General features: G+C 47.8%; 1 protein-coding gene across 1 annotated transcript in view; it reads right to left on the minus strand.

The window, feature by feature from the left end:
* The window catches only part of PUDP (pseudouridine 5'-phosphatase), a 177895-nt gene that overhangs the window by 129546 nt on the left and 21605 nt on the right, over positions 1–26744 (minus strand). The window contains exon 2 of the mRNA XM_054974379.1: positions 1233–1451. Within this exon, the coding sequence (XP_054830354.1) occupies positions 1233–1451 (219 nt within the window). The remainder of the gene's footprint in view (positions 1–1232; positions 1452–26744) is intronic.

The raw sequence follows: 26744 nt of genomic DNA on the forward strand, positions 1-26744 counted from the left end.
GCACAGTATCTTATTCCAGGACACCAAAATACTGGACAACACTTCCAACTACTTTGTCAGACTGCACAGGGAAGCCATTGAAATTCACAAGCATAAGCAAAACTTCAACAGGAAAGAAGAAACCTTAAGAATGAACAGAGCATGGTTTCCAGTTCGGAAAAACACCAGGCTAACAAAACATTCTATCCCCGACAATAGCCCTGCAGAGAAGATTAGCACATCAAGTACCAATCCATATGCAAAAGAACCTCCTCAGGATACAGTGAAGCCTCCCGCCATTAGCATTCCACACCCTGGGAAACTCTTACAGGATGACTCAGCTCAACCCCACCCCTCCTGAGTAGATACAAATGACCTACATCTTTTCCACACTGTGACACTGAGAGATCTCTGTCTTTTGGTGCTACACCCCTGAAGATGCCAGCCACAGCTGCTGGCAAAACGTCAGGAACTACAATGCCAAGACCACGGCAATACAGCCCAGAAAACCCACAACAACCGTCGAACAGAAGATTGTTTGGGATGGAATAAGTGTGGATAAGGAGGAGATGTTAAGACGTAAGTGTGAGGAGGGAGAGGCAAGCAGTACAAATGAAAGTGAAACTTTTTGAGCAGAATACTTCAGAAGTCTTGAGATCTTTGTGAGTGTAGCCTGAGATTTATCATATTTATCATAGCCTATAATGGCAGCAAGCCATAAAAGAGACCCAGTGTTGGAATATTTCTGTTTAACACCATTAGTTAAAAAACATGGATATTTAAACAAATACAAGAATAAATATGCTATATAATGTTATTGTTTTAGCCAAATAAAACAATTTAAATGGTTATTCTTACTCATGATTATTTTTCTCCTTCCAATAAAATAAAAGTTGTCCAAATATGAATGATTAACCTATTGAACTGGAAATAGTTCATCTTGCAATGATGTCATAGTTATCTATTTCAAATAGCAAATAACCAAAAATTATTAGTTTTCTAATATAATTGTAAAACTAAATTGAGACGTTATTATTCTAACAATGAAACCTTCACCTGGGTTGCTAATACTAAGGTTATAAACAAGAATGAGCCTTTACATAGAAAACCATGATTTAAATAGTCTTATCAACTATTTAAATCACCCTGCTTAGAAACTAACCATACATGACAAAAAAGTTGTCTGTGAAAGTAACTATTAAAAACTATGACAGGCAGTAAAATGATTTACACATATTTAGTTGAAATACAACCTGCCATCAATGCCGATGTGGGAAACAATTTTTTAAGCTTAATTTCACATTCATTCACTATTTCTTCTTTGGTGATTGGAAGACCAAGGACAGTTCGCATGATCTCTGCTCCCTCCAGTGCTCTTCTTCCCATAACTGAGGATTTCAAGTCCCAGGTGAAAATCTTTCCATAGCTCTCACAGACTTCTGTATACACAGTGGTATATAGACGTTCAGTATCTAGGAAAGAAAGAAAAGCAGCTTTACACTGATCTAATTCTGACAGTAAATTCCAACTTATTTTGAATCTCTATTTAATGAATAGTATCAATAGAGCTTTACATAAAAGATCTGATTACATTACTAACTTTGGCTCAAAGGAATAATATTAATATATTTATTTACTTAGAAAATTACTACTATGCCTTTTGGCTAATCATACTACTAATAATGTTGTTGTTGTTGTTATTTTCTTCATTTATACCCAGCCTTTCTCCCTAATGGGTACCCAAAGTGGCTTACATCATTCTCCTCCATTTTATCCTCACAACAACCTTGTGAAGTAGGTTAGCTTGTGACTGGGCCAAGGTGAGTTTCCATGGCAGAGCAGGGATTCAAACTAGGGTCTCCCAGATACCAGTCCAACATTCCAACCACTACAACAAGCTGGCTAGCAAGTACTCAAGGTTGTCTGTATCTACATAAGGCTGCAGCCCCAGATTTCCCTGGAGCTCACGTTTGCAGGGCTGCAGGGTAACAGGCAGAGTACCCACTATGTTGCCTGGGTCCAGGCAGCTCCCAGCAGCCTCTTCATGGGGCAGAGGAGCCAACAGATTAAAACTGTCTGGACAGCCAATCAACGGATCAGACAGGTGCTTGATAGTGGACCCTGCTGGATGAGGATATGGAGTGGGCAGGCCTCATTCAGATCCACCAGCAGAGCTTAAATTCAGGAGCTGTCCAGGTTCTGGACTCAGTCAGCTTTTGATCGATTTGGCTGCAAAGTGGTGGAATGACTCAGTGGCAACTTTAGTAGCAATGCAGCAATGTGTGGAAGTGACTTGCCAGCATCCCAGAGCCGTTTGCAGCAGCATTTGGACGCCAACTAGCAAGGTCCCAGCAGCCGTAGTGTCGCTGGTTGGCTGTGGCTCCTCCGAGGCGGGCAACCAAAACAGCTCTTCAGGGGATGTGGGCCTGCGTCAGCCTCCCTATTGGGGAGTGGCAAAAGCTCTGGCAGGTGACGAATAGGGTCTCTGGCCTGGGGCACCATTGGGAGCAGTCAGGTGCAGTCTGCTGTGTAACTCCCCAGCTGACAAGCAGGCTTTACTGCCACATGGAGGATGCCTATTAAGCTTTAAAAAAAGAGGAGCAAGGAAGCCCTCAAGCCTTGACAGGTCATTGATTCCATCCTTACTAATGGTGTGAGTCAACGAAAGCTTAATTTTTTTAAAAAGGATAATGCCTCCCAAATGGGTTGCTGGGGCTAATGACTGCTATACTGCCCAAGTTAAAGGCGAGTCTGCAGGGGCTCAGAAGGCAGTGGCTCACTACAGAGGGGCAGGGAATCATGGGCTAAACTTCCCAGGAGCCTCTGGCTTGAGGCAAATGGGGCGGACACAGCTTGCTGAGTCCCCTAGGGTGCGTTCCTCTGGGTCTTTGGGCAACTGCACTTCACAAGGTCTGTCTAGGGCTGCTGAGTTTCTTAGTAAGAGTGTTGAACAGCTAGGTGCCTCCAGGTCTGGAGGAACAGTGGAGGCTGCTGCCAGAGAGCCTGTTGAGGTAGTTGGTAAGGTTGCCGGAGGGAGGGGGGAAGAGGTGAACCAATGGACACAGATGTGCCTGGTCTCCATCCAGCAATAGCTCCAAGAGCCCTGAGAGGAGGAGGAGACCCACTTGACAGAGGAGAAAGAGGAGATCAATCTGAGCCCATAAGTTTTAGAGAGCTTTGTGCAAGGAGGAAGAATCAGACAGTGCAGGACATTCTGGTGAGTCTTTGTCAGAGGGGGAGAATGGGGAACTGGCTGAGGACTACTGGGGGGAGGTGGCTAGTGGCCATACGTAGGAGAGCACAAATGGATCAGGTCCCAGTGCAGCCTGGGCAGACCAGGAGAGGAGGGGCACTCCTTCGGCCCTCACCACATACGTCAATGAAGATCCTCCAGGAGTTCACCTTGCTTGCAAGGTCAGGAACAAGATCCTGGATGGGTATTACGTGAATGCCTTCTCTCTATTGAGGCTGGAAGACGAAGATGGAACAAGCACTCCAATCTCAAAAAAGGAAAGGGACCAGGAGTGAAGAAGCTGACTGCAACTTTACCAACTGGCTTGAGGGTTATACTGTATTTATGAGCATAGTCTAGGCAGTTTACCCAGAGAAGGTATGAAACCTGTCCAACCACTTGACAAATATGCTGAGGGCATGAGCCATACCAGGGAATAGTGCAGCAATGGACTATGTTGAGGCCTTCCATAAGAGCGCATTTCACAACTGAAGAATGCAATGGGACTTCATCAATCATAAGTTATGGCTGCAACTGGTGGTCCCTCATATCAGAGTTAAGGCTGATCCCTCCAAGGCAAGCAAATGGGATGTCAACCAGGAATGGGGTTGGGGTGTTTGTTGGGAATAAAACCAGGAGAGGTGCCATCAGTCCAGGTGCAGGTTTGTCCAGAGCTGTGATGGTTGTTTCGGCACTCACATTCTGGCCATCTTGGCCATGTCCCCTGGAAGGCCAGCAGACCTTTTGGGCTGGCTAGCCCTCCTCCACTAGTGCCCGCAAGGAGGGAGGGTCTAATGACACCTCTGCCCAGTCCATTGCTAGAGAACTAGCCACCCAACCACCAAGCTTGGGTTCACAGTCACATCCATTTGGAAGGAGGTGTTTTGCCTTCTAAAACTCTCTGCCAACAAGCCAGCTCCTGATGACCTATGGGCAGAATTTTGTAATCGTTTTTTCATCCCTTTCATGGGCCCCTGTGTGCCCATCACCTCTGGTAACCTAAAGTCTGCCAGGAACCGGGTAGAAGTAGTGCCCCCAAAATTGCCAAGGAGCTAGTCCCTGGCAGCATTGTAGGCTCCTTTCACGACACCCCCCCCCCCCACACACACACAACTTGAGGGTGCCTCAGTTCAAGGTGATCTTGGAAAAGGCCCTGGGTAAGTACTGCTTAATACACCATTAATCATGAGTTCATAACCCTGGGGCTCTTCCATAAATGATGCTATTCCCCTTGAATATTGCTTGGTCAGGTACATGTCTTTCAATCAGGCCGTTTGCTTCAAGTCATGCGGTGAAGAGGCCCTTATGGCCAAGTGTGACATGCAGTTGGCCTTTTGGCTCCACCCTGTACACCCTGATGACTTTTGCCTGCAGGGTTTTAAATGCGAAGGCTTCTGGTACATCAACAAGATCATGCTTATATATTGCTCCATGGCCTGTGTAGTCTTTGAGGCCTGCAGCACAGCCATGGAATAGGCAGCAAAGGATTGCTTGGGGTGCCCACATTTCATGGACTACCTTAACAATTTTCTCAAAGTGGCCCTAGCAGGCAGGACGACTTGTGCTGACTGCCTGGCCACTTTCAGGCTCTGATGAGTAAGCTTGGAATCATGCTTGCCTAGGAGAAGACCAAGGGCCTGGCCCTCCACTTGACCTACTCAAGCATCGAGGTGGACTTGGTGATGGGGTGCTCCCACCTCCTTCCTAACAAACTCCAAGCACTAAAGGAGCTTAGTCATCTCACGCTATCCTGTTTGAAATGCAGCCTCAAGGAACTACAATCATTGATTGGGCACCTCAATTTTGCACGCAGGGTGGTTTCCCCAGGGCAGACCTTTTGTACTCATCTCTCCAGGGCAATAGCTAGGGCTACTACCCCTCACCATCACATTTGGGTTTCCAAGGGCATTATGGAGGACTTTATGGTTTGGGTCTCATCCTCAAAGGGATACAATGGGGTCTCACTCTGACTAGACTGTGCAGAGCTGGGCACTGAGGTACAGGTACATTCTGAAGCTGCAGGGACCACAGGCTTCAGGGTCTACCTTTAAGGCAGGTGGTGCACCCAGAAGTGTCCAGAGGTGAGCTTAGTCTGAAATCCAACATGACCTCACTTTTTTGAGCTCCTCCCAATCTTAGTGGCAGTGGTCACCTGGTGGGAACAACTCAGGGGCAAGTGGTTCGATTTCTGGTGTCACAAGCAGGCAGTTGTATGGGTGATTAATAGGCAGTCCTCATGCTCTGAGCAGGTCATTTGCCTTGTTCACAGGTTCGTCTTGGCCTGCTTTTCTGCTAACAACCCGTTTTCATCCCAGTATGTAGCAGGTACTGATAATGGCATCATGGACGCCTTGTCTCACATTCAGATAGAGAGCTTTTTTGCCCTCACTCCAGAGGCTCGCCAGAATCTGGACCTGTTTCTGGAGGACCTGTAAGATCTTAGGAACGCAGATTATGCAGGGAATACTGGTGTTGGTTGTGCCCTCCACCCTATGAACACATTGCGTGATTCAAGCAAGTTTCTCTGATTTTTCCTCCTGCATAGGGGACCAGGACTCCCTGCTCACTTTGGAGAACATGGACTTGCATTCTCTAATCGCCTTGCGAGAGCAGGGAATTGCACCCAAGACCATGAGGCTGCCACTTCCTTTTTCAGCAAGGCTCGGTGTTTTTTTAGTTCTTGCAATTCCTCTGCTGCCCGGAGGCCCATAGAGGGTTGGAGGAGAAACTCTCTGCCTGCTGTAGAACCATGCAGGTCCATCACCTAGCCAATTCTTGCTGCACTCGTCAGGCAGCTCTCAAACACCTGCACCTCAGCCTTTGAGGCTCTGCTGTTTGAGGCCTCCTTTACCCTGGACTTTTTCAGGGCCTTCAGGATCTGGGATCTGGTAGCCAACTCTCACCACACTTCAGGATAAATCCTCAAAGTTCAGGATGCATCAGTGCACGGCTCCAAGGGACACCTCATTCTGAGGAGGTCTAAAACTGACCAGAAGGGGCAGGGTAGCACACATTTATTTGGGGTCAGAAAGGGCTCTTCATTGCCCAGTGCACATATTATCAGCCTACATAGCAGGCCGCCCAATCCACACTGACAGCTCCACCTGTTTCCAGTTCGTCAGCATGCTCAGGTCTGCCTTGGGGGCAGGGGAGTATGGAACTCATTCTTTCTGGATGGCTATGATGGGCATGGATATTTGCCTTCCCACTTCCCAGATTCAGGTGGTGGGTGGGTGGAGATCAGATGTGTGCAAATCATGCATACATCCCATGCTGTCTATTAATCCTCCTTCTTTGTAGTACCCATAGGGCAGCCCAAGTTGGTTTGGCTTTGCAGACACAGCATCTGGTATTGGGCAGGGTGCCACACAGTGGAATCCAGATGGGGAAGCACTTGGGACTTCGTGAAGCCATCACTGTGAAATGGATTGACATGAGAGGGCTGGTGTGGGACTCCATGATCCCTATGGTACGGTACTCAAGCATGCCACCCAGCTGCAGCCTCCTTATGCCCTGATCATCCAGCTGGGGGAGAATGACTGGGCACTTGGCCAGGCTTGGACTTATGGCACACAAACTTGGTAGACTTGGGGACTTTGCTAGGATGTTTTTCTGGTCTGCAACTGCTGTGGTCAGACTTACTGGAGAGGCATTTTTGGAAGGGTGCTGCTTTCCCAGGAGGAGAAAGGTGGCCAAGGCTGTGGAGTGATTTATGGAGGTAGTGGGAGGCCATGTCATTTCCTTTAGGCTGGGTGACTTTTTGCCACCCAGACATTTCCTTTAGTCTGGAGGTTCTGTTCCATTCCAATGGGGTACACCTGTCCACCTGAGGACAGGACACCTCGCTGCAGGATATATGGGATGGACTGTGGGATTGGTTGCAGATATCGGAGTTTTGATGGGAGTTGCTTTGGGGCTTTTGTGGTATGGATCCTTTTGCGGGGGAATCCTGGCCTGTATGCAGTTTCCCCCTATCTGGAGATCCCCTTAAGGAAGATGGCATCCCCTGTCGAGGCATGCTCACTCCCAGGTGAAATTCTATTCATTGTCATCCCGTTGTTCCCTCCTCAACAGGCTTACTGAGGGTACGTGGGGGTCATCAGCTTGCAGGCAGATCAGCCAAGGCTGGGATTCAAGCCCTATGCAGCACAAATGTTCCATTCAAGCTGTAATCAATACATTGTGGCTTTTAAAACTCCATTTGGTGTTGCTGTGTTTCTGTTGCACTGCCCTTGCCCCTCACTTGAGCTGGCCAGGCAACATGGATTTAAATTCACTATCTTACACAGTGTCATTCTAAACTCAGACAGAGAGAGGGCAGAACTACAGGAAAACTTAACAAGGCTCACAGCAGTATAAAGTTACTCCAAACTAATGCCACTGAAATCAATGGAGCAATTTTGTAACCGAGAAACAGTGCTTTTTTCCTTTTTTAAAAAAGTGCCAGTAATCATAATGTTTGCCACATAATTGCTAGGAATAATTACTGAAAAACATTAATTACAATTTTGAAACAGCCAACCATACTTAATATTGAGCTGGATCCAGTCAGCTATTTAGATCAATTTCACCCAATTCTCTTTTTTATTTCAACCCACATCCTATATGGCTTTTGTCCATGTATAACCCTTTACATGGTCAAGAGGGAATGTTCTACCATCTTTTTCAACATTCAAAAAATTTGGTTAGATCCAATCCATTGAATGGACTAATGCATATATTTGTTATTAATTTAATGAAACCATGTTTAGATATGGAAAAATAAAGCATTGAAAAATATTCCTATCCAAATCACTGGACGATGTGCATGAGAATCACTCAGGCTTATGGTTTTTGTTGTTGCATCTGGACCATGACACTATCTTCTTATCTAATAGTATCATAATCCACTTTAGATATACTGCTGATTTCATTTTTTTTCAATCTATCAATAAAAATATTTTACAGAAACGATACAGAATAATTAACTATGCACTTCTAAGGAGATTTGTGGAAAGTGCACAGGAAGAGAACTGAGGCGTGTGCGGGTGTAAATGGCACTTATGTGGCCATAACCCCCCTTCTGCTGGGGTCACCGGAGGCGCACTACTGCAGATGGGTTGCTGCCGGTGGGTACGCTGGGCAACCGGGTGGAGGCCTAAGTGCAGCGGAGGGGGCAGACCACAAAGTCAGATTCCAGAACTGCTCTAGGCCCGAGAATGCCCTCTGCAGCAACAGAAAGTTAAGCCATGAAAAAAGAAGGCATAGCCCATAGGTGCCCATTGAACGAGAAAACTAGAGCTATCCTCCCAGTTCCCAGCCCCGCCCAAGCAGTCCGAATGGGGCATAGGATGGCAACTACTGCAGGGACAAATCTGCGTGCTCTTCTGGGATGGGTAAACCCATCTTCCTGTGCCCAATCGGCTGCCCACGCACCCTACATAACCTCCAGCTGCGCCGTTCATGAACTCAGGTAAGTGGGCGGTGGCTGGAGGTTCTGCCCAGCAGCTTCCTGCTGCGGAGACTTTGTGCGTGAGGTGGGAGAGTGGGTACACACGGTGGTGGGTCACGTGGAAAATTGAGATCACTTTGTACTCGCTCAAGGGAAGAAGAACAAAGTCCAGAATGTCTGACTAACAACAACCACCCAAATCCCTTTGCAGGTTATGAGACTCTGGAGTCCCAGCTCCAGAAGGGGCGAGGAAGCACTGACAGGTAAGGAGGAGGTGGGGCAGCAGCTACTCTGGCTCACTGATTTGTGCCAGTGCCCTCCTCACCTGAACTCCCCCAAGCACCAGCCTCTGCAGGTGAGGCTCACCAATGAGGGGCTCAGTGGCAGAGGATGACTCCCTCAGCAGAGGCTCCTCTAAGCAGAGGAGGAAGTCCAGCTGCAGGTTGGGTTGATGGTGTTCGTACACCTTGTTGATGGAGGGTATTCAGCTCCATTGGAATAAGACCATTCCGATGCATAGTGCTTTTTCATCAGGGGGTCATGCATCATCTGGTTGTGGGCTGGACCTGTGATACTGCAGCTGCCGCAGCTGCTCTCACCCATGGACACCCTCCTAGAATGTGGCAGACTGGGCTAGGGCTCAGACAGGGCTGGGTCTCTTGCCACATGTGTCTTTCCCTTGCAGGCAGGTTGCAACTAATCAGGGAGACCAAGGAACCTGGCTATTCCAGCCCCCGGTGATCTTCCTCGAGTGCCATTCAGGACCAGCCCGTGGAGCAGTTTCCCAAAGCAACCCGCATCTCACCCTCACCCCTGTGAGGGCAGGATGAGGGATGGATTTTGTGGCTCTGACTTCTGTGCAAACTGTCTTTGCTCCCTTTCCAGCCAAGGGCCACTGGCAAGAAACACATCCAGAGAACCTCTTCACCTTTTCCAGTTTAATAAAATGTTTTGAAAAACAGCAAACTGCTAGTCTTTCCTTGTTTCTTGACGATGTAGCCCTCCCCCCAACTCCCCATTGGGATATCTTTTCACACATCCCCACAAATGTTTCCTGGCTCAGGGCTGGGATGAATGGGGTGCCAGAAGAAGCAGGTGTCAAGTGGTGCCTTGGGGCCCCAACCAGCTTCCCTGTCCCTCCCTCCCTCCATGTAACTTCAGGCAGTAGGGTGGGAATTGGTGTGGCCCATGAATGTCTGGCAGGGTGGTGGTGGGGACACAACGGAGGACTTTCATTCTCTGACAGAGCTGTTAGTATCTGATAAGGGAGGCAGATGACCACTGCACGTGGAGGAAGGGGGAAGTTGCTGCCAGGAGGTGGGGGATGTGGAGCGACATCTTGGGATCTTCAGGGCTCCTCCTCTGGGAGAATGGACCACCCTCCTTTTTGCTGTTTGTGGAGGCAGGGATGACCTTGAGAAATCTGGTGTAAGGAGGAGGTGGATGACCCCCCCCCCCCGCAGGCCATCTGTCCAGTCTGGGAGGGGGGTTACCCCAGGATTGGAGCATGACTGTCATGGTCCAACCTTTGTTCTCACATCTTTGTGATGCAATGATGTGTTCAAATGGTGCCGCCACAAGTCTGTGGGTGGTTTTCACTCCCATCACCTCCAATGGGCCTTCTGGCCTCTTGCGTGGTTTCCAATGGGTATTCCTGTCACTCACTTAAGAACCTCCCCCCCCCGCCTCTCTGAAACCGGGGGGCTGATCTCAAGCGCTGCAGGCTGAGAATGCAACCCTCACTGGGTCTTGCCGCCTTTATGGTCCCACTTTTCAGGGAGGGGGAACCTGTTTCTTGAGGTGGCAGTGGTGGGGGGATTTGCAGGCACGTGGAGATGCAGCCATCGCCTGGCCTTCATTGGAAATGGGGGTTGAATGGGTGAGAGGGTGGGTGCCTGATATGCACCTTCAGTGTTACCTCTGCCCTCCTCTCCCTGGCAGGGATGCCTACTCCCTGACAAGGAGATGTGGGTGGGCAGAGGGGATTGCGACCTCCCCATTGGTTGCGCCCCTTACCTGTCAGGGGAGTGGTGCGGCCATTAGCTGGTGTGGGCAGGGTTGTCAGGGGAACGGTGGGCGTGTGCTCTTGGCAGCAACCTTCCCTCACTAAGCTCTGGTGCCAGCATGGCTCTCCTGCAAAAGTCCATACAGACTGGCGAAGCAGCTCTACTTTTATGTCACCATGCGGGTGGGGTTCTGACTCTGCAAAAACAAGGAGGGCTACCCCTGTGTTGCGGGGTTCTGACTCTGGACTTAGGATTGCATTACCTATTTATGATCAAAACACTGATTTCAATCAATTCACTTTTTCTATAGTCCACATGACATGTATGTGTGTGTAAATCTTATGCTGATCCATAGCCTTTAATCTTTAAATTTCCCATAATTTCAAAAGTTAGTATAGCACCTCTCCAGGGTCTCAGAAGGTAGCCTTTTTATCACCTCCTATCCTTTTAACTGGAGATGGTATGGCATGAACCTAGAACATTCGGCATACGAAGCAGCAGAGCCAACTTGGTATTACTGTTAAAAGTGCCTCATTTTTACCTCATTCCATTGCATTTATCTACTAGGCCTACAACACTTGAAGTGTTTTTAACATACTAAAGGGTTATACAAAGGTTAATTCACAGATACAAGGCTCTCATACGCAGTGACACAAATGCAGATACTTGGTGATTTATATAAGGCTTTATCAGCTTAACTGAAAAATATTGCTTTGGTTTAGAAGGCTATGAAGCTTTCCATATTTTATATCCTAGCTTGAAGTACACAACATTCAGGTTAAATATGGAAATTCACACATGAGGTCATAGAAAAAAAACAAAGAACACTAGGTGAAAAGTAACAAATGAGAATTACGATCAAGATGAAATAATGATTTCTACTGACCAGTATCTTTCTATTTTAACTTGAACATGCACTGGAAAATTCCTCAATTCATTAATTAGCTAACCACCTCCTTTACGGAAATAGTCCATTCTTCTTGTCTTTTCTTTCAAATATATCTATGACTTAAGCATGACTTAAGGAGATTTTTTTTAAAAAAATTGTTCCAAACAATATTTTTTGCAAGGGTAACAAGGATAAATTTTAACAAACTATCCCCAGCTAAAGTAGACTTGAATTTTTAGAAAATAGGATTGACAAATTCTCAGCCTGTAAACCTTTTCTTACCAGGAAAAACAAGAAACTTCGAGCTTCAGGCCAGAGCCAACTGAGGTCACTGAAAACTTTAATGTCAAAATATGTAAATAAGAAAAAGGCATCTAAGTACAGATATATATTCCTATTCTAGGTAACTCAGGTATGATTTTAAAAAAACCTTATCACAACACACAATTATGCATTATTACAGTTTAAACTTTGTCTTGCACATATTTAATTGAAAGGTGATATTTATCTTAAAACCTAAGGTAACAAATTAAAGAGGACATCTGGTACTCAAGGGATGTTATTACATATTTTATTCATACTATAAAATAATACATTTTCAAGCCTTTGAAGAGAACTTTAAAAGTTCTTTAAAATATAATACTACTTTTATTATACTGCCAATAGCATCTCTGAATTTACATCCATTTCCATTACAACTCCAAACCATACAATCAAGAGGTTTTAGGAAACAGTAAGATCTCTCTGAGAGAAAGTAAGTTCTCTTTCATGCATACAATTTCAGCCTAAGGATCAAACTATCTCTGGAAGTTGCATTTTTTTTAAAGAAATGAGAAAGTGTATGTAAAAAGTAATGTAAATGTAAAAAAGCATGAAAATGTAAAAAGCATGAAGGATCATTGTATCATATGTGGTGGACATGTGATGTAGCTAGACAGTACTGGGGAGATATTTTAGAAGTAATAAATGAGATTTTGCAGACCCAAATAAAGAAGAACCCAGAGCTATTGCTACTGAATTTAAGTATGGAAGATGTTCCTATGCAATAAAGGACATTACTATTCTACATGACAATGGCAGCAAGACTTTTATATGCGCAGAAATGGAAGGTGCAAGAAATACCAACTATTGAAGACTGGATATATAAATTGCTGTACATGGCAGAAATGGATGACAAGAAAGCTGAGAGATCAGAATCTGGCAGAATTCTTTACTGATTGGGGAAGACTGAAAACATATTTAGAAAAGAAGTGGGACGTGAAAGGGGAACTATGGCAATTTGAAAATTATTAGAATGGGTTTCTTTTTATTGGAAGAGATGGAATCTTTACCATATGGAGTGAAGTATTAGCTAATTGTTAGCTTAAATTTAAGTGGATTTGGAGTTAATAGATATTGGTAAAATTAATAAAGTAGATATTTTATTTAATTGTTAGCTTAAATTTAAATATATCTGAAGTTAACAGATAGTAATAGATAACAGATTTTAAGTTAATAATAATAGATCTGAAGCTAACAGATAGAGCTTAGCTTGACAAAGCAGAATGTAAATATGATATAATGAGTTATAGAAAAAGGGGATAGATTAGGTATAGATTAAGATATAGGGTTGGAAAGCTGTTGGAAGTCCTGAAAAATGGGGGAGGGAAAGGGTGGGGGAAAATAATATTGAGATGTTACTTGAAAGCTGTATGTATTAATATTCTCACCTAATAAAATTTTTTCAAAAAAAAAGAAAGTGTAACTCCAAAATGTAGCTGGGGAGTGGGGCTCCAGAGCAAGACTTGGGATCACTTGTATCTCGATAATAATGGATGAAAACAGGTTGGGAGTATGTCACTTTTCTGGACCCTAAAAGATTTAGGTATTTAGGTATACAACCATATAAAACCAAACCAGACACTCAGACACTAACAATTGTTCATCCATAGGGTGTGTTGAGGCAAGTCTTACTGGGGGACCAGTACAATTCAGAGACATCTACTTTCTAGCTCAATATGTCTCATGACCATGGATGCTCACTAATCAATGAACAATATGGATTACTTCTGAGGAACAGGAATATACAGGACACCTATAAAAATGTATGTCGGGTTCTGTCAATTAAATTTCCATTAAGAGAACCAAAGGAAGGTGGTGGCACTAATTTGAGTGTAGAACAAGAAAGCAGTATAAAAACATTTTAATAAATATAACTAAATACTGAATAGGTAGCAGAGCTATTAATTAAAATTTCACATAATTTTTTTTCAAGGATTTACTGCATTTAAGATTATTCTGTATAATATTGGGATGGCAGAGCCAATTCCCTTTGTACCTTGGTGGTCTGATAGAGAAAGCCAATAATAACCACTAGTCCTTAGGACCTTTGGAGAGAGGGGGAGGAGAGAAAATAGAGGAAAACATTTAACTGATTTTTGTTCAAGAGGGTTTAGAGATCTAAACAGATTATGGATTTTTTACTCTATCTTCAGTCACTTCAATGAGAAGACACTTGTGTGCTGCAGTAGCCGGGAGTGGCCCGCTATATTTTCAAGATTCTCTACTAGTATATCTGAAAGCTTTAAAAGGCTCTGAAAGTGTGGAAACTCATGAAAAAACTTAACAGTTATTACAGCCAGAAGTACTGGCAGTTACTGGTCCTCTCTCCATTCTGAAACAATATTTATAATCCACATATCACTTTCTCCATAAGTTACATTTGTATAAAGTTGATCTTAAACATCTTGTTTTTAAAAAATCTGTTTTCTTTCACAGTAAATTCAGGTTGTACAAGATTAACCGGGGATTTTATGAAGGACAGAGCCTGTGCTTCAGAAGCACCATCACAGGTTACCTCAGGAGTGATTAGCTGTAAATAGTGCCAAGCCCTGGCAGGGCCGGATCTACGGTTGCCAGTGCCCAGGGCAACCGTAGTCAGACTCTACGCGCGCGCTTCTGGCGCTGCGTGATGACATCACTCCCGTGACGTCATCACACTGGGCGCCCCCCCCACCCCCGCAGTCCCTTTATTTGAGTATGATAAAATATGGAAACCAGTTTTAGATGTTTTAAATGCCAGATTGATTGATTGATTGATTATATTAGATTTTTAGTCCGCCCTACCCACCAGGCAAGCTCAGGGTGGAGTACAACATTTCAGTTTACATAAATAACAGTTAAAAACAGATAAAACATTATACAAATAACATTAAAACTTTATACAATAAATACAATACAGCTTCTCTTCATATGGTGACAATAAAATACTACATTTCAGGGCCTAGCTCATATATAGGATCACATATAGGATGGTGGACAGATCTTTAGTGTGGCCGGTGGGGGCCCAACCTAGCCTTCACCATATGCCTGGCGGAGCATCTCTATCTTACAGGCCCGGCGGAAAGATAACAAATCCCGCTGGGCCCTGGTTTCCTCAGACAGAGTGTTCCACCAGGTCAGTGCCAGGATCAAAAAGGCCCTGGCTCTGGTTGAGGCCAGGTGGGCCTCCCTTGGGCCAGGGACCACCAACAGTTGTTTATTTGTTGAATGAAGAATCCTCTGGGGTACATATGGGGAGAGGCAGTCCTGCAGATATGCTGGGCCCAGTCTGCATAGGGTTTTATAGGTCAATACCAAAACCTTGAACCGGACCCAGTACTCAACCAGCAACCAATGCAGCTGGCGTAGTATAAGTGTTATATGTTCCCTAATCGGGACCCTTGCCATTACTTGTGCAGCTGCATTTTGGGCTAGCTGTAGCCTCCAGATCAGGCCCAGGGGAAGCCCTGCATAGAGCGAGTTGCAGTAGTCTAGTCTAGAGGTAACCGTTGCTTGGATCACTGCAGTTAAGTTATGGGTAGACAGGTAGGGGACAAGCTGCTGCGTCTGTCTTAGAAAAATGAAGACTGGGCAACTGCTGCAACCTATGCCTCCGTAGTCAGGGAGGCATCCAGGATCACCCCCAGGCTCCTAACTCGCGAAACTGGCTCAAGTGACGCTCCATCAAGAGTAGGGAACCAGAGTCCCATGCCCATAGCCCCCAGACCCACATGCAGGATGTCCGTCTTTGTGGGATTTAATTTCAACTGACTCTGCTTCAACCACCCAGTCACAGCTTCGAAGGCATGCTCCAAGACATCTGAGGCAGAGTCGGGCCGTCCGTCCATGAGATATAGTTGGGTGTCATCAGCATATTGATGACACCCAAGTCTGAAACTCCACACCAGCTGGGCGAGGGGGCGCATATAAACATTAAACAGTAATGAGGAGAGTATTGCCCCCTGATGGACACCACACACCATTCAGGAAACTCAGGAGCTGCTCCACCACCGCCCGCTCAGTCACCTTACTCAGAAATGGGAGGTTCAAGATGTAATCCCCTCAAAGATGTAATCCCTTCAATGCAACAAAGTTTAAATGCTTGTTTATTGTAATTCTTGGGTTTTTAACAATTTCCTAAGGGCTGTTTTGATTATTTTTTATGGTTCAATTTTAATTCTTTTCTTGTTTGTATTTTATGGTTTCATTGTTTCTTGTATTAAATATTTTTTAAAAAAAAACAAGGAGGCCCATGCAGTTGCAGACTCCTGTGGATCCCCACTTTTTTGTTGGTTGGTTCATTTATATAAAATTATAAATTGTTGTATGCTCCTTTGGGTCCCTTTGGAGAAAATAGGCAGCTATGAATATTTAAATAAACTGGGGGGAGGGGGAGCTAGGAGGGTGAGAGAATTGCAGTTCCTGAGACATGACTCTCATTAAGATGTTTGCAGATAAGGTTAGCCTTTGTCCAAGCCTTCCCTTTCTGCCAAAGGTGGTCTCCACTTTTCACTTAAATCAGGACATTGTTTTGCCAGTGTTTCCCCCTATGACTGGTACAGACTTTTGCACACCCTTGATGTTAAACAGGCTTTGTGCATTTACTTGGACAGGACAGCTCTCTTCCAAAAGGATAATAATCTCATTGTTTCATTTAAAGTACCCCAAAAAGTTCTTACGGTCACCACACAGACTATTTCAAGTTGGATAGTTTGGCTCATTAAGGATTGTTATAAACGATATAAAGAACCATTTCGATGTATTTTTTATTTTAGAGTTGTAAAAGATTCTATATCCAATCAAGGAATTAATAAAAACTCTCCATAGCCTTGACATGTTTGGTAGTGCAGGACTTCTTTGGGGCTGAAATGGATTTGAATGCAGATGAGGGGGACACCTCTTTCACATGTGTGGTCTGATGACATTGCATCTGGGTTAAACTAGAAGGGACATCATCAGGAGCCTGCAAAGCATGCACATGCCATTTTGCAGTGTGCTCCAGCTGGCCACCCACACACATCCTGCTGTGGGCAACATTCCTATACTATTCTAGTCAGGTATGATTGTAACAGGTGAACCAATCAAAATTGGTCATTAATGCGGAATGTGTAACTGAGCAGCTTCCATATTTCTATACTAAGGTTAGTCCAATAAATGAAGTCAGTTTATACTTTTAAGTTTTCATCAATTTCCCTAATCACTACCTGCAATAGAAGTAATTCTTTGGCATACTATTTGCGTTTTTATGAGTGTTAATGGTTGTTTCTCTACCATCTCTATGATATAACAAACAGAATGTTTCTAAACCAAATTTTAAAAATCAGAATTCCAGTTCATAGACATGATGCCCTGTATTTTGGTTTACTTCTATTGAAATTTTATCTAGTGTCTTCAGTTGAATTTGAATGTCAGATTCAATAAAGAGTTTATGTCAGAGGCACCAGAAGCATCCTCTTGTTGGAGTTGTATGAATAGTTTCTGATAGATCTCACTGACTGACATAGACAAGTTCTTTGGGAACATCATTTATAGCAGTTGCTTCAGTCTTGCCAGAAACAGCTAACAAATAATACCTTTTTCCAGACATCTTCATTAGATGTCAATTTCTCAAAATCTTTAAAAGAAGCTATAATGAACCAATTATTTTAAGAAGTCTTTCTTGTTTAAGAACGGCTGGACAGTTATAGGCCCATTTCAGATCTTCCTTTTGGGGCAAGATGAGTGAGTAGGCGGTGACACAACAGTTTCAGTAAAGCCTGAATGATATTCTATCTTGGGCTCATTTCAGTCTGGATTCAGGCCACATGGGTTCCTCTAGTGGGTTTGAAGATTGTTTGAAAAGTCTCTGAAAATGTATAGGGAGTTTCCTTGTTGGATCTATCAGTGGTGTGATAGAATATGCTATACAGTTACATCAGCTGGAAGGCAGGAGGAGATCTTTGGCACTGCTATCCAATGATTTCAGAGGGGTTGTCAAAACTCTCAGTGGGATTCAGTCAGGGATACTGAATGATCTCTTTTTGATCTTAAATTTAGTGACCTTCAAAGTTCTATGCTTTTATCTTATCTTTTAAATATTTACATAAGGTCTTATTTAACTGATTATTTTAAAAATATTGTGATCTTGTAGACTACTTTTTCAGCTGCTGGTTGGAATAGTGGCACAAATACCTTTTTCAATCACGTCTGATTTAGAAATTATCTTCCAATTTTATTATTTGAACAAAAATTGGAAATATACATTGAAAATTGGTAGATAAGCATTTTAAAACTAAATGATCCATTTTCTATAACATAATTTATAACCATTATTATCTTTATATCAATTTTTTCATATTATTGAAAAGTTAATAGTTGACAGAGTGGTTTCTCTGAAGGTATATCAGGAATTCTTTTAGGCAGCGGCAAAGCATTTTCAGCATTTCACAAACAGAAGAGAACTCGGCAAGTGACATCTTAATCATTGTCCTGCCAATTCTTCCCATAAGCTTGTTCTGAGCATCATGAAGAAGTGCCAAGTGAACAATGATATGGATTATTAAAAAATATTTGCATCCTCAAGCTATCAGTCTTAGCACCTTTCAGAGCCAAGTCACTTGAATTTGTGCTGACCTAGAAATCTTGTGATATACAACTTGTGTTTGTGGGGCACCCATGATTACACTGGAAATGTTCTTAGCTCTTCTTTAGTGGTCAGTCTGTCCTCTTCATATGAGTTGTATATGGATCAGTGTTTAGTATCAATCTGTCATTTTATAATCTAAAGTTGACCAGTTGCTGATATGACCTTAGCTTGAGAAGCCATCTTCTTGACAGGATTCTAAGAACCAGAATCTAGAAAAAACAGGGTTTCTCACCTGTAACTGTTGATCGTCGAGTCTCTTCTGTGCAGACACACATTGGGACTGCGCAGGCGCAGGCCAGCCGCGGAAAAGATTTTTCTAGCTTTTAGAGATGTGAAGGGGACGTTCGGATCCACCGGGCATGCGCGCCGGTGTTCCCGCCAATTTTGAATGCATATATATCCGAACGTCCCCGGCATTCCCTCAGTTCACCTGAGCCGCCGGAGAAAAAACAGGGTTAACATACCTGTAACTTATGTTCATCGAGTTCTTCTGTGCTGACACACATGGGGACTGCGCAGGCGCAGGCCAGCCGCCGGAGAATTTTCTAGAGCTTCCATGGCTCCGAAGGGGCCGTTTGTCGCGCGCCTCAGCGACCGTTTTCCCGCCCAAACGGTCACGTGATCCTCCAGCGACCAACGGCCCCTTCCCTCAGTTCTCCCTTGCCGCCGCTTGACCAACACACTTCAGCCATAACACCCTAAAAACACCAATTTCCGTTACAGCCATCACATTATCGTGCATTGGAATTCACAGCGGGGTAGGAGGGAGGGTTGTGTGTCAGCACAGAAGAACTCGATGAACATAAGTTACAGGTATGTTAACCCTGTTTTCATCTTCGTTCTTCTGTGCCTCCACACATGGGAGTGTACCAAGCTTCACACAATAAGGAAGGCGGGGGTGAAGTCCAACACCATTTTATTGAACAAACAAGAACAACAGATAGATATGCATATATCCATCTATGTAAAAAACTGTGTAAGGACACATAAATACTCAATATTTACATATATATACACCCCAAGGTACATATATACACTCTTCCACTCAAGGGTACCCAGCAGGTACGCCAAGAAAAGTCATCCTAAAACTCCTTCAGGAAAAGAGGGAGTGTAAGACAGCCTTGGCCACAGATACATCCTGCTCCGCATTGACATCAACGGCGTAATGCCTGACAAAGGTGTCTGCAGAGGACCATGTGGCTGCTTTACAAATGTTAACCAGGGGCACCCCCCTGAGGAGTGCCGAAGAGGATGCTTGGGACCGCGTGGAGTGAGCTCTGACATGAAGCGGGCAAGCCACCCCTGCCAGGGAATAGGCCTTGCTAATGGCCGTCACAATCCACCTAGACAGGGTCTGTGAGGAAGCCCTGTTACCCTTGTCCTTGGCCCCAAAACATACAAACAGGTGAGGACAGGTGCGGAATTCCTTTGTCCTATCCAGGTAATAGGCTAGGGCCCTCTTCAAGTCTAGGGAATGAAGGGCCTTTTCCCCCTTAGAGGAAGGTTGAGGAAAGAATGCAGGCAGTGAGATATCCTGCGAGAGGTGGAAGGCGGACACCACCTTGGGCAGGAACCCGAGGCAGGGACGCAGGACCACCTTGTTGGGATGAAACACAAGAAAGGGAGGGTCAGACCGCAGCGCAGACAGCTCACTGACCCTTCTGGCCGATGTGACGGCCACCAAGAACACCACCTTGTAGGATAGCATATCCAAGGGGCAGGTAGCCATTGGTTCAAATGGAGGCAACATGAGACGCGAGAGCACCAAGGACAGTGACCACTGAGGCACTGGCGCCGACACAGGTGGGTAAAGATTGTACATGCCCTTAAGGAACTGGCGGGATTGTGGGTGAGAAAACACCGTAGCACCCTCAACTTGGGTGTGAGCAGCTGATATCGCTGCCAGGTGGACCTTGAGGGAGGACACCTTCAAGCCCAGGCCACGCAAGTGGCACAAATACTCGAACACAACCCCCAAGGGACTGCTGTCAGGCACCACTCCTCTGGCAAGTGCCCAGAGCTCAAACCTGCGCCACTTGGCCGCATAAGCGCGCCTAGTGGATGGCCGACGAGCATTCAGGAGGACCCTCTGTACCTCGTCAGTAAAGCCTATCGGGGAGGAACGATCCGCCAAGCCGTTAGGTGCAGCTTCCTGGGATCGTGGTGGACTAGGCTCCCGTTTAGGAGAAGGTCTTGCCGAGGGGGCAGACTCACATACGTCCGTTGGGACATCCGCAGGAGCTTCGGGAACCAAACCTGCCGTGGCCAGAAGGGGGCCACCAGGATGCAGTCCGTCCCGTCCTCCTCTATCTTGCACAGGACCCTGGGAATCAAGGGGAACGGAGGAAACATGTAGTGCAAGCCCTGCGTCCACGTAAACTGGAAGGCATCCCCAATAGAGAGGGGGTCGCTCCCTGCCCTGGAACAGAACGTGTGGGCCTTGGTGGTCGCCGCAGTGGCGAACACGTCTATCACTGGATGACCCCACATCTGGAAGATCGGCCCAACGCACTCTACGTTCAGTTCCCACTCGTGGTCCAGCAAAGGGACCCTGCTGAGGGCATCTGCCCGGGCATTGTCTGACCCAGCCACGTGTATAGCACGGAGCGACATGCCGTTCCTGATAGTCCACTGCCAAGTGAGTGTGGCTTCCCGGCACAGGGCCATGGACACTGTGCCCCCCTGCTGATTCACGTAGTACATGGCAGCCGTGTTGTCCGTCTGCACCAAGACCTGACGATTTCTCAGCAGTGCTGTAAGAGACACAAGTGCGAAACGAATGGCCCTTAGTTCAAGCACATTGATATGGAGGGTCTTTTCCCTCTCAGACCAGACATCCTGCACAGACACATCACCACAGTAAGCCCCCCATCCCAGCAGAGAGGCATCAGTGGTAACCGTGACGTCATGGTGCTGATACCCAAAGGGGGTCCCTCTAAACAAGTTGTCATCAGACAGCCACCAGTCCAAGGAGGAGAGGATGACCCTCGGGATAGAGAATTTGAGGGACGGAGGGTGCAGCAGAGCATCGTACCTCCGCACAAACCAATTCTGGAGCGGGCGCATACGCAGCCTAGCGAAAGGCACCACAGAGGTGGCCGCTGCCATATGCCCTAGTAAGCACTGGATAGTGCGCACAGACTGGAATCGGTTCCTTTTAAACACGGACACTAGACCCTTTAGGGACCGAGCCCTCTCCAAGGGAAGCAGAGCCTTACCCTCCACAGAGTCTAACAGTGCACCAATGTAGGACACTTTGCAGTTGGGCACCAGCTTGGATTTCTCCAAGTTCACCAGGAGCCCCAGGCGTTGGCAAGTGCTAAGTACCAAGCCAATGTCCTGCACCAGCCTAGACTCCGATTCAGCCACGATGAGCCAGTCATCGAGGTACGGAAAGATGGTACAGCCTTCTTCCCGTAGGAAGGAAACCACAGGGGCCACACATTTAGTGAACACTCGTGGGGCAGTGGACAGGCCAAAGGGGAGCACCTTATACCGGAAAACCCTTTGCCGGTAAACAAAGCTCAGGTATTTCCTGTGCTCCTTCCGTATGCCCACGTGAAAGTATGCGTCTTTTAAGTCAAGAACCGCAAACCAATCTCCCTGTTTCAGCAAGGCAATCACAGCCGCCAACGTAACCATTTTGAATTTGGTCACCTTGAGGAAGGCATTAAGGCCCCTCAGATCTAAAATGGGACGTAAGCCCCCATCCTTCTTAGGGACCAGGAAGAACCTAGAGAAGAAACCCTTTACAGAGTCCTCATAGGGCAATTCTTCCACAGCACCCTTGGCCACGAGCGACACGATCTCCGCATCCAGCTCGGCCATAGTGTTATTGACAGCTGTCAGGGGTGAACTGCATCTAGGCAGCTCAACGAACTCCAGCCCGTATCCCAGTTCAACAATAGTTAAGACCCATGAGTCAGATGTTATTGACTCCCACTCAGAGAGGAGTGGACTCAGTCTGTCCGAAAAGTTCGGGGATACGGCTGGCGTGACCCGTCAGTACTGCCTCCCGGCGCCCTGCTGATCTTTCTGCTGGGCCGGTTGTTGTGCCGGACGAGGCTTAAAGGGCCGACGCCTCCTCTGCTGTTGTGCGGGAGGGAAAGGCCGCTGCTGGTAGGCAGGATACTGTTGGTAGCCCGGCCGCTGTTGTTGGTATCTGCCCTGGTAATGGTAAGGGCCGGACCGAGGAGCGTACCGTGACCTGGAGGAGGGCTTGTCCGCTGGAGCCAAACCCAAGGACCGCGCCATCTGCCTGTCCTCCTTTTTCTTCTTCAGGGTCTCATCGGTGGACTTGGAGAACAGCGAGTCCCCTTCAAAGGGCATGCTCTCCACCCTGGAACGCACCTCTTGGGACAGGGCCGTCGACCGTAACCAAGAGTGGCGCCTGAGGACCACCGCCGAAGCCATCCCTCTAGCAGCAGTGTCAGCAGCGTGGCTCCCAGCATTCATTTGCTGTTTAGACAGCCGGACAGCCTCTGTTTGCAGCAGGGACACCACAGCCTTCTGCTCAGGTGGGAGGTCTCGGGTATAGGACGCCAACTTCTCCCAGAGGTACAGTTGGTACCCTGCCATGATGGTCTGGTAGTTGGCAATCCTCAGACCCAGCGAAGCTACAATGTACTGGCGCCTGCCCATGGCATCAAGCTTCTTGCCCTCTTTATCGGCAGGCACCGAGGAGTGACCCGATCGTCGGGGGTTGAACTCCTCTGTGACCAAGGAGGAAGGTGGAGGGTGCTTCACCAACGCCGGCCAGGTGCCCTGCTTGATCTTGTAAAGCTGCTCGATGCGCTTGGATGTTGGAGGCTGATCACAGGGCACCTGCTACACCTTCTCCACAATCTCCTCAATACCCTCAAGCATGGGGAAGCCAACGGACGCCGGATTATCCCCATAGATACGCTTGAGGAGCTTGTCCTTGGTCTGGGGGACTGCTGAAGAGATATCCATCTCGAGAGCCTTGGCCATCCTTGCCATCTGGTCGGCGTAGATGCGGAGGTCCTCGAATGGCGAGTCCGCAGATGGCACTAGCTCCTCAGCCGGCGACGGTTCGGACCAGGACTCCGACTGGTAGCCGCCAAAGCTCTCCACATCCTCCTCATCGGAACCGAGCTGGGATTCCGGAACCTGGAGTGGAGGGGGAGCCCACGCCGGCCTCGACGTCGATGGCCCCGGTTCCGACATGGAGAAGCCGGCAGGTGCCCCTTCCCACTGGCAACGGTATGGCGAGGGGAGGTGGGAGGCCTGTCGATGTTGGGACGCAGTGGACCGGGCTGATCGGACACTGTCCCCAGACCGACGGCGCTCACGACCGGCAGCAGGTGGAGATGGACGGGCAGGGGATGGACGGCTCCGACGAGGAGACGGGCTCGGTTCCAGCCTCGGCGACCGAAGAGCAGGCGATGGTCGGCTCCGACGGCGCGGGCTCGGCTCCGGCCCCGACGAGAACTCTGCTGGCACCGTCTCGAAGGCCATCGGATCCGGCACCGGCACGGAGAGTTCCTCTGGTTCGGGGGAACCCAGATGAGGGGAAGGCGTGTGAGGAAGCACGATGACCTCCTCCTGGGGAGCGGGATGCGGCGACCGATGATGTTTGGTGGTCTTCTTCTTCTTTGCCGGTTCCGAAGAAGACCTCGGAACCGACGCGCTCCTCGCCTTCGAAGGGGACCTCGGCTTCGACCTCTTAGACTTCATCGGAATCGATCCGGTCGTCGGTTCCGATCGGGGACTCGGTACCCGGATCCTCGGTTCCGATGTCGGTCTCGGATCCGACCTGGTGGAAGATGCGCTACGGGGCGGCCGCACCGGTCCCTGCGCTGGAGAGGCCGCTCTCGACGCCGAGGCACTCGGGGGACGCGGTTTCGACCCCGACCTCGCGGAGGCCACTGAGCCAGCTCTTGATTGCCGTTCGGCAGAGGGGCTAGGGCCGGCCTTGGGGGAAGGTAACGGGGCGCCTCCGGACATGACCTTCTGCCACAGGGAGGAGTTCAGTCGGGCCTTGCGCTCCTGCCGGGCCTTGCTGGTGAAGCCCTGGCAAATCCTACAGGCCGACACATTGTGGGTCTCCCCCAAACAAAAGAGGCACAGTTCATGTCCATCGGTCTTGGCCATTTTCGTGTGGCATTGTAAGCAATGCTTAAAGAGAGCCTTTGAGGCCATCTTCAGGGGCACGCGAGAGAGAGGTCAAACAATCCGGGTCGTATTTACCGAGTCCAGTCAAAGTCCAAATCAGTAAGCCGAAGATTAGTCGAGGTCCGAAGTCCAAAGTCAAAAGCCAAAGATCAATCAGAAGTCAGAAAAAAGCACAAAGCACAGAGCAACGAAGCTCACGTTCTCTCCAAGCGGCGGCAAGAAGAGAACTGAGGGAAGGGGCCGTTGGTCGCTGGAGGATCACGTGACCGTTTGGGCGGGAAAACGGTCGCTGAGGCGCGCGACAAACGGCCCCTTCGGAGCCATGGAAGCTCTAGAAAATTCTCCGGTGGCTGGCCTGCGCCTGCGCAGTCCCCATGTGTGGAGGCACAGAAGAACGAAGATGAAACCTCAGTTAACCAAGCACTCACAGCGGGGTAGGTGGGAGGGAATGTGTGTCTGCACAGAAGAGACTCGACGATCAACAGTTACAGGTGAGAAACCCTGTTTATCGTCTTCGTCCTTCTGTGCAGCCCCACATTGGGAGAATAACTAGCATCTCACCAATGGGGGCGGGTGTGAGTGTCTACTTGAACAAAGAATGCAGGACAGCCGTGCCAACAGCTGAGTCACGCCTTGCATTCACGTCCACCGAATAGTGTTTGATGAAAGTGTCTGCGGTGGACCAGGTCGCAGCTTGGCAGACGTCCCGGAGCGGCACTCCTCGCAGGAAGGCAGCAGAAGCAGCTTGCGCTCGAGTGGAATGTGCAGTAACCAACAAAGGGCATCGGATTCCAGCTTGCTGATAACAAAGTTTAATCGTAGACACAATCCAGCGAGAGATGGACTGGGCAGAGGCCGGAGAGCCCTTGCGTGGGCCAGAGTAACATAAAAACAGGGCAGGAGACTTCCTGAAACATTTGGTGCGATGTAAATAAAACAATAAAGCACGCTTGACATCCAATGTGTGTAGTGCCCGTTCCCCCGGAGACGAGGGTGAGGGAAAGAAGGAAGGGAGGAACACCTTTTGCTGCAGGTGAAATTTGGAAACCACCTTGGGTAGAAACTCCATGCTAGTGTGAAGCATGACTGTACCAGGGAAAAACTGCAGGAAGGGAGGGTCACACCGCAGGGCAGACAACTCCCCAACACGCCTAGAGGACGTGACTGCCACCAGAAAGGCCACCTTTTGCGTGAGCAGAGGCAGGGGACAAGTGGACAAAGGCTCAAAGGGCCTGAGCATTAGTTGGGAGAGAACCAGGGACAGGCTCCATTGAGGAATGGGAGGGGCCTTAGGAGGGAAGGTCTTGAAGAGCCCCTTCAGGAACTGCTTGGAAAGCCAGTGGGTAAAAACGGTCTTTCCATCAATCTGCTCATGAAAGGCAGAGATTGCAGCCATGTGGACCTTAATGCTCGAGAAGGCTAAACCCTGCGAACACAAAAACAGGAGGTAGTCCAGAATGATAGGTAAGGGGCAAACAAAGGGAGAAATCCCTTTCGGGGCCAACCACCGGGAAAAACGTGACCACTTCCTCTGGTAGGACAGCCTGGTAGACTGCTTCCGGGCATTTAGAATGATATTAAGAACCCCTGAGGAGAGGCCTACTCCGGAGCGCACAGGAGCCAGGCAGCCAGACTCAGGACCGCCACATTGTGGTGCCTGACCCCGTCCCTGCTTAGCAGGTCCGGGGCAGGTGGTAGCGCTAGGCACCGTCCCTGTGCAAGGGAAAGTAAGAGAGGGAACCAATCCTGGCGAGGCCACTGTGGGGCAATCAGGATACAGTGGGTGCCGAAGGCCCTGACCCTGGAGAGGACCTTGTGCATGAGCGGGAAGGGCGGGAAGGCATAAAAGAGCCCTGGGGACCAAGGTATTTGGAAGGCATCCCCTAGGGAGTGACGGCCAATACCGGCCCGGGAGCAGAACAGCGGGGCCTGCTTGTTGCGGGCTGTGGCGAAGAGGTCGATCACCGGTGTACCCCATTTGTTGAAAACCCGGTTGAGGTAAGCCCTGTTTAGGGACCACTCGTGCTGAGGCAGAAACACCCTGCTCAATGTGTCTGCCGAGGTGTTGAGCTCCCCGGCAATGTGCACGGCTCTGGGAAGGACGTTGTTGACCATGGCCCATTTCCAGAGAGTCGTTGCCTCCCTGC

The sequence above is a fragment of the Eublepharis macularius genome, chromosome 3 (assembly GCF_028583425.1).
Source record: "Eublepharis macularius isolate TG4126 chromosome 3, MPM_Emac_v1.0, whole genome shotgun sequence".
In the NCBI taxonomy this organism is placed as follows: Eukaryota; Metazoa; Chordata; class Lepidosauria; order Squamata; family Eublepharidae; genus Eublepharis; species Eublepharis macularius.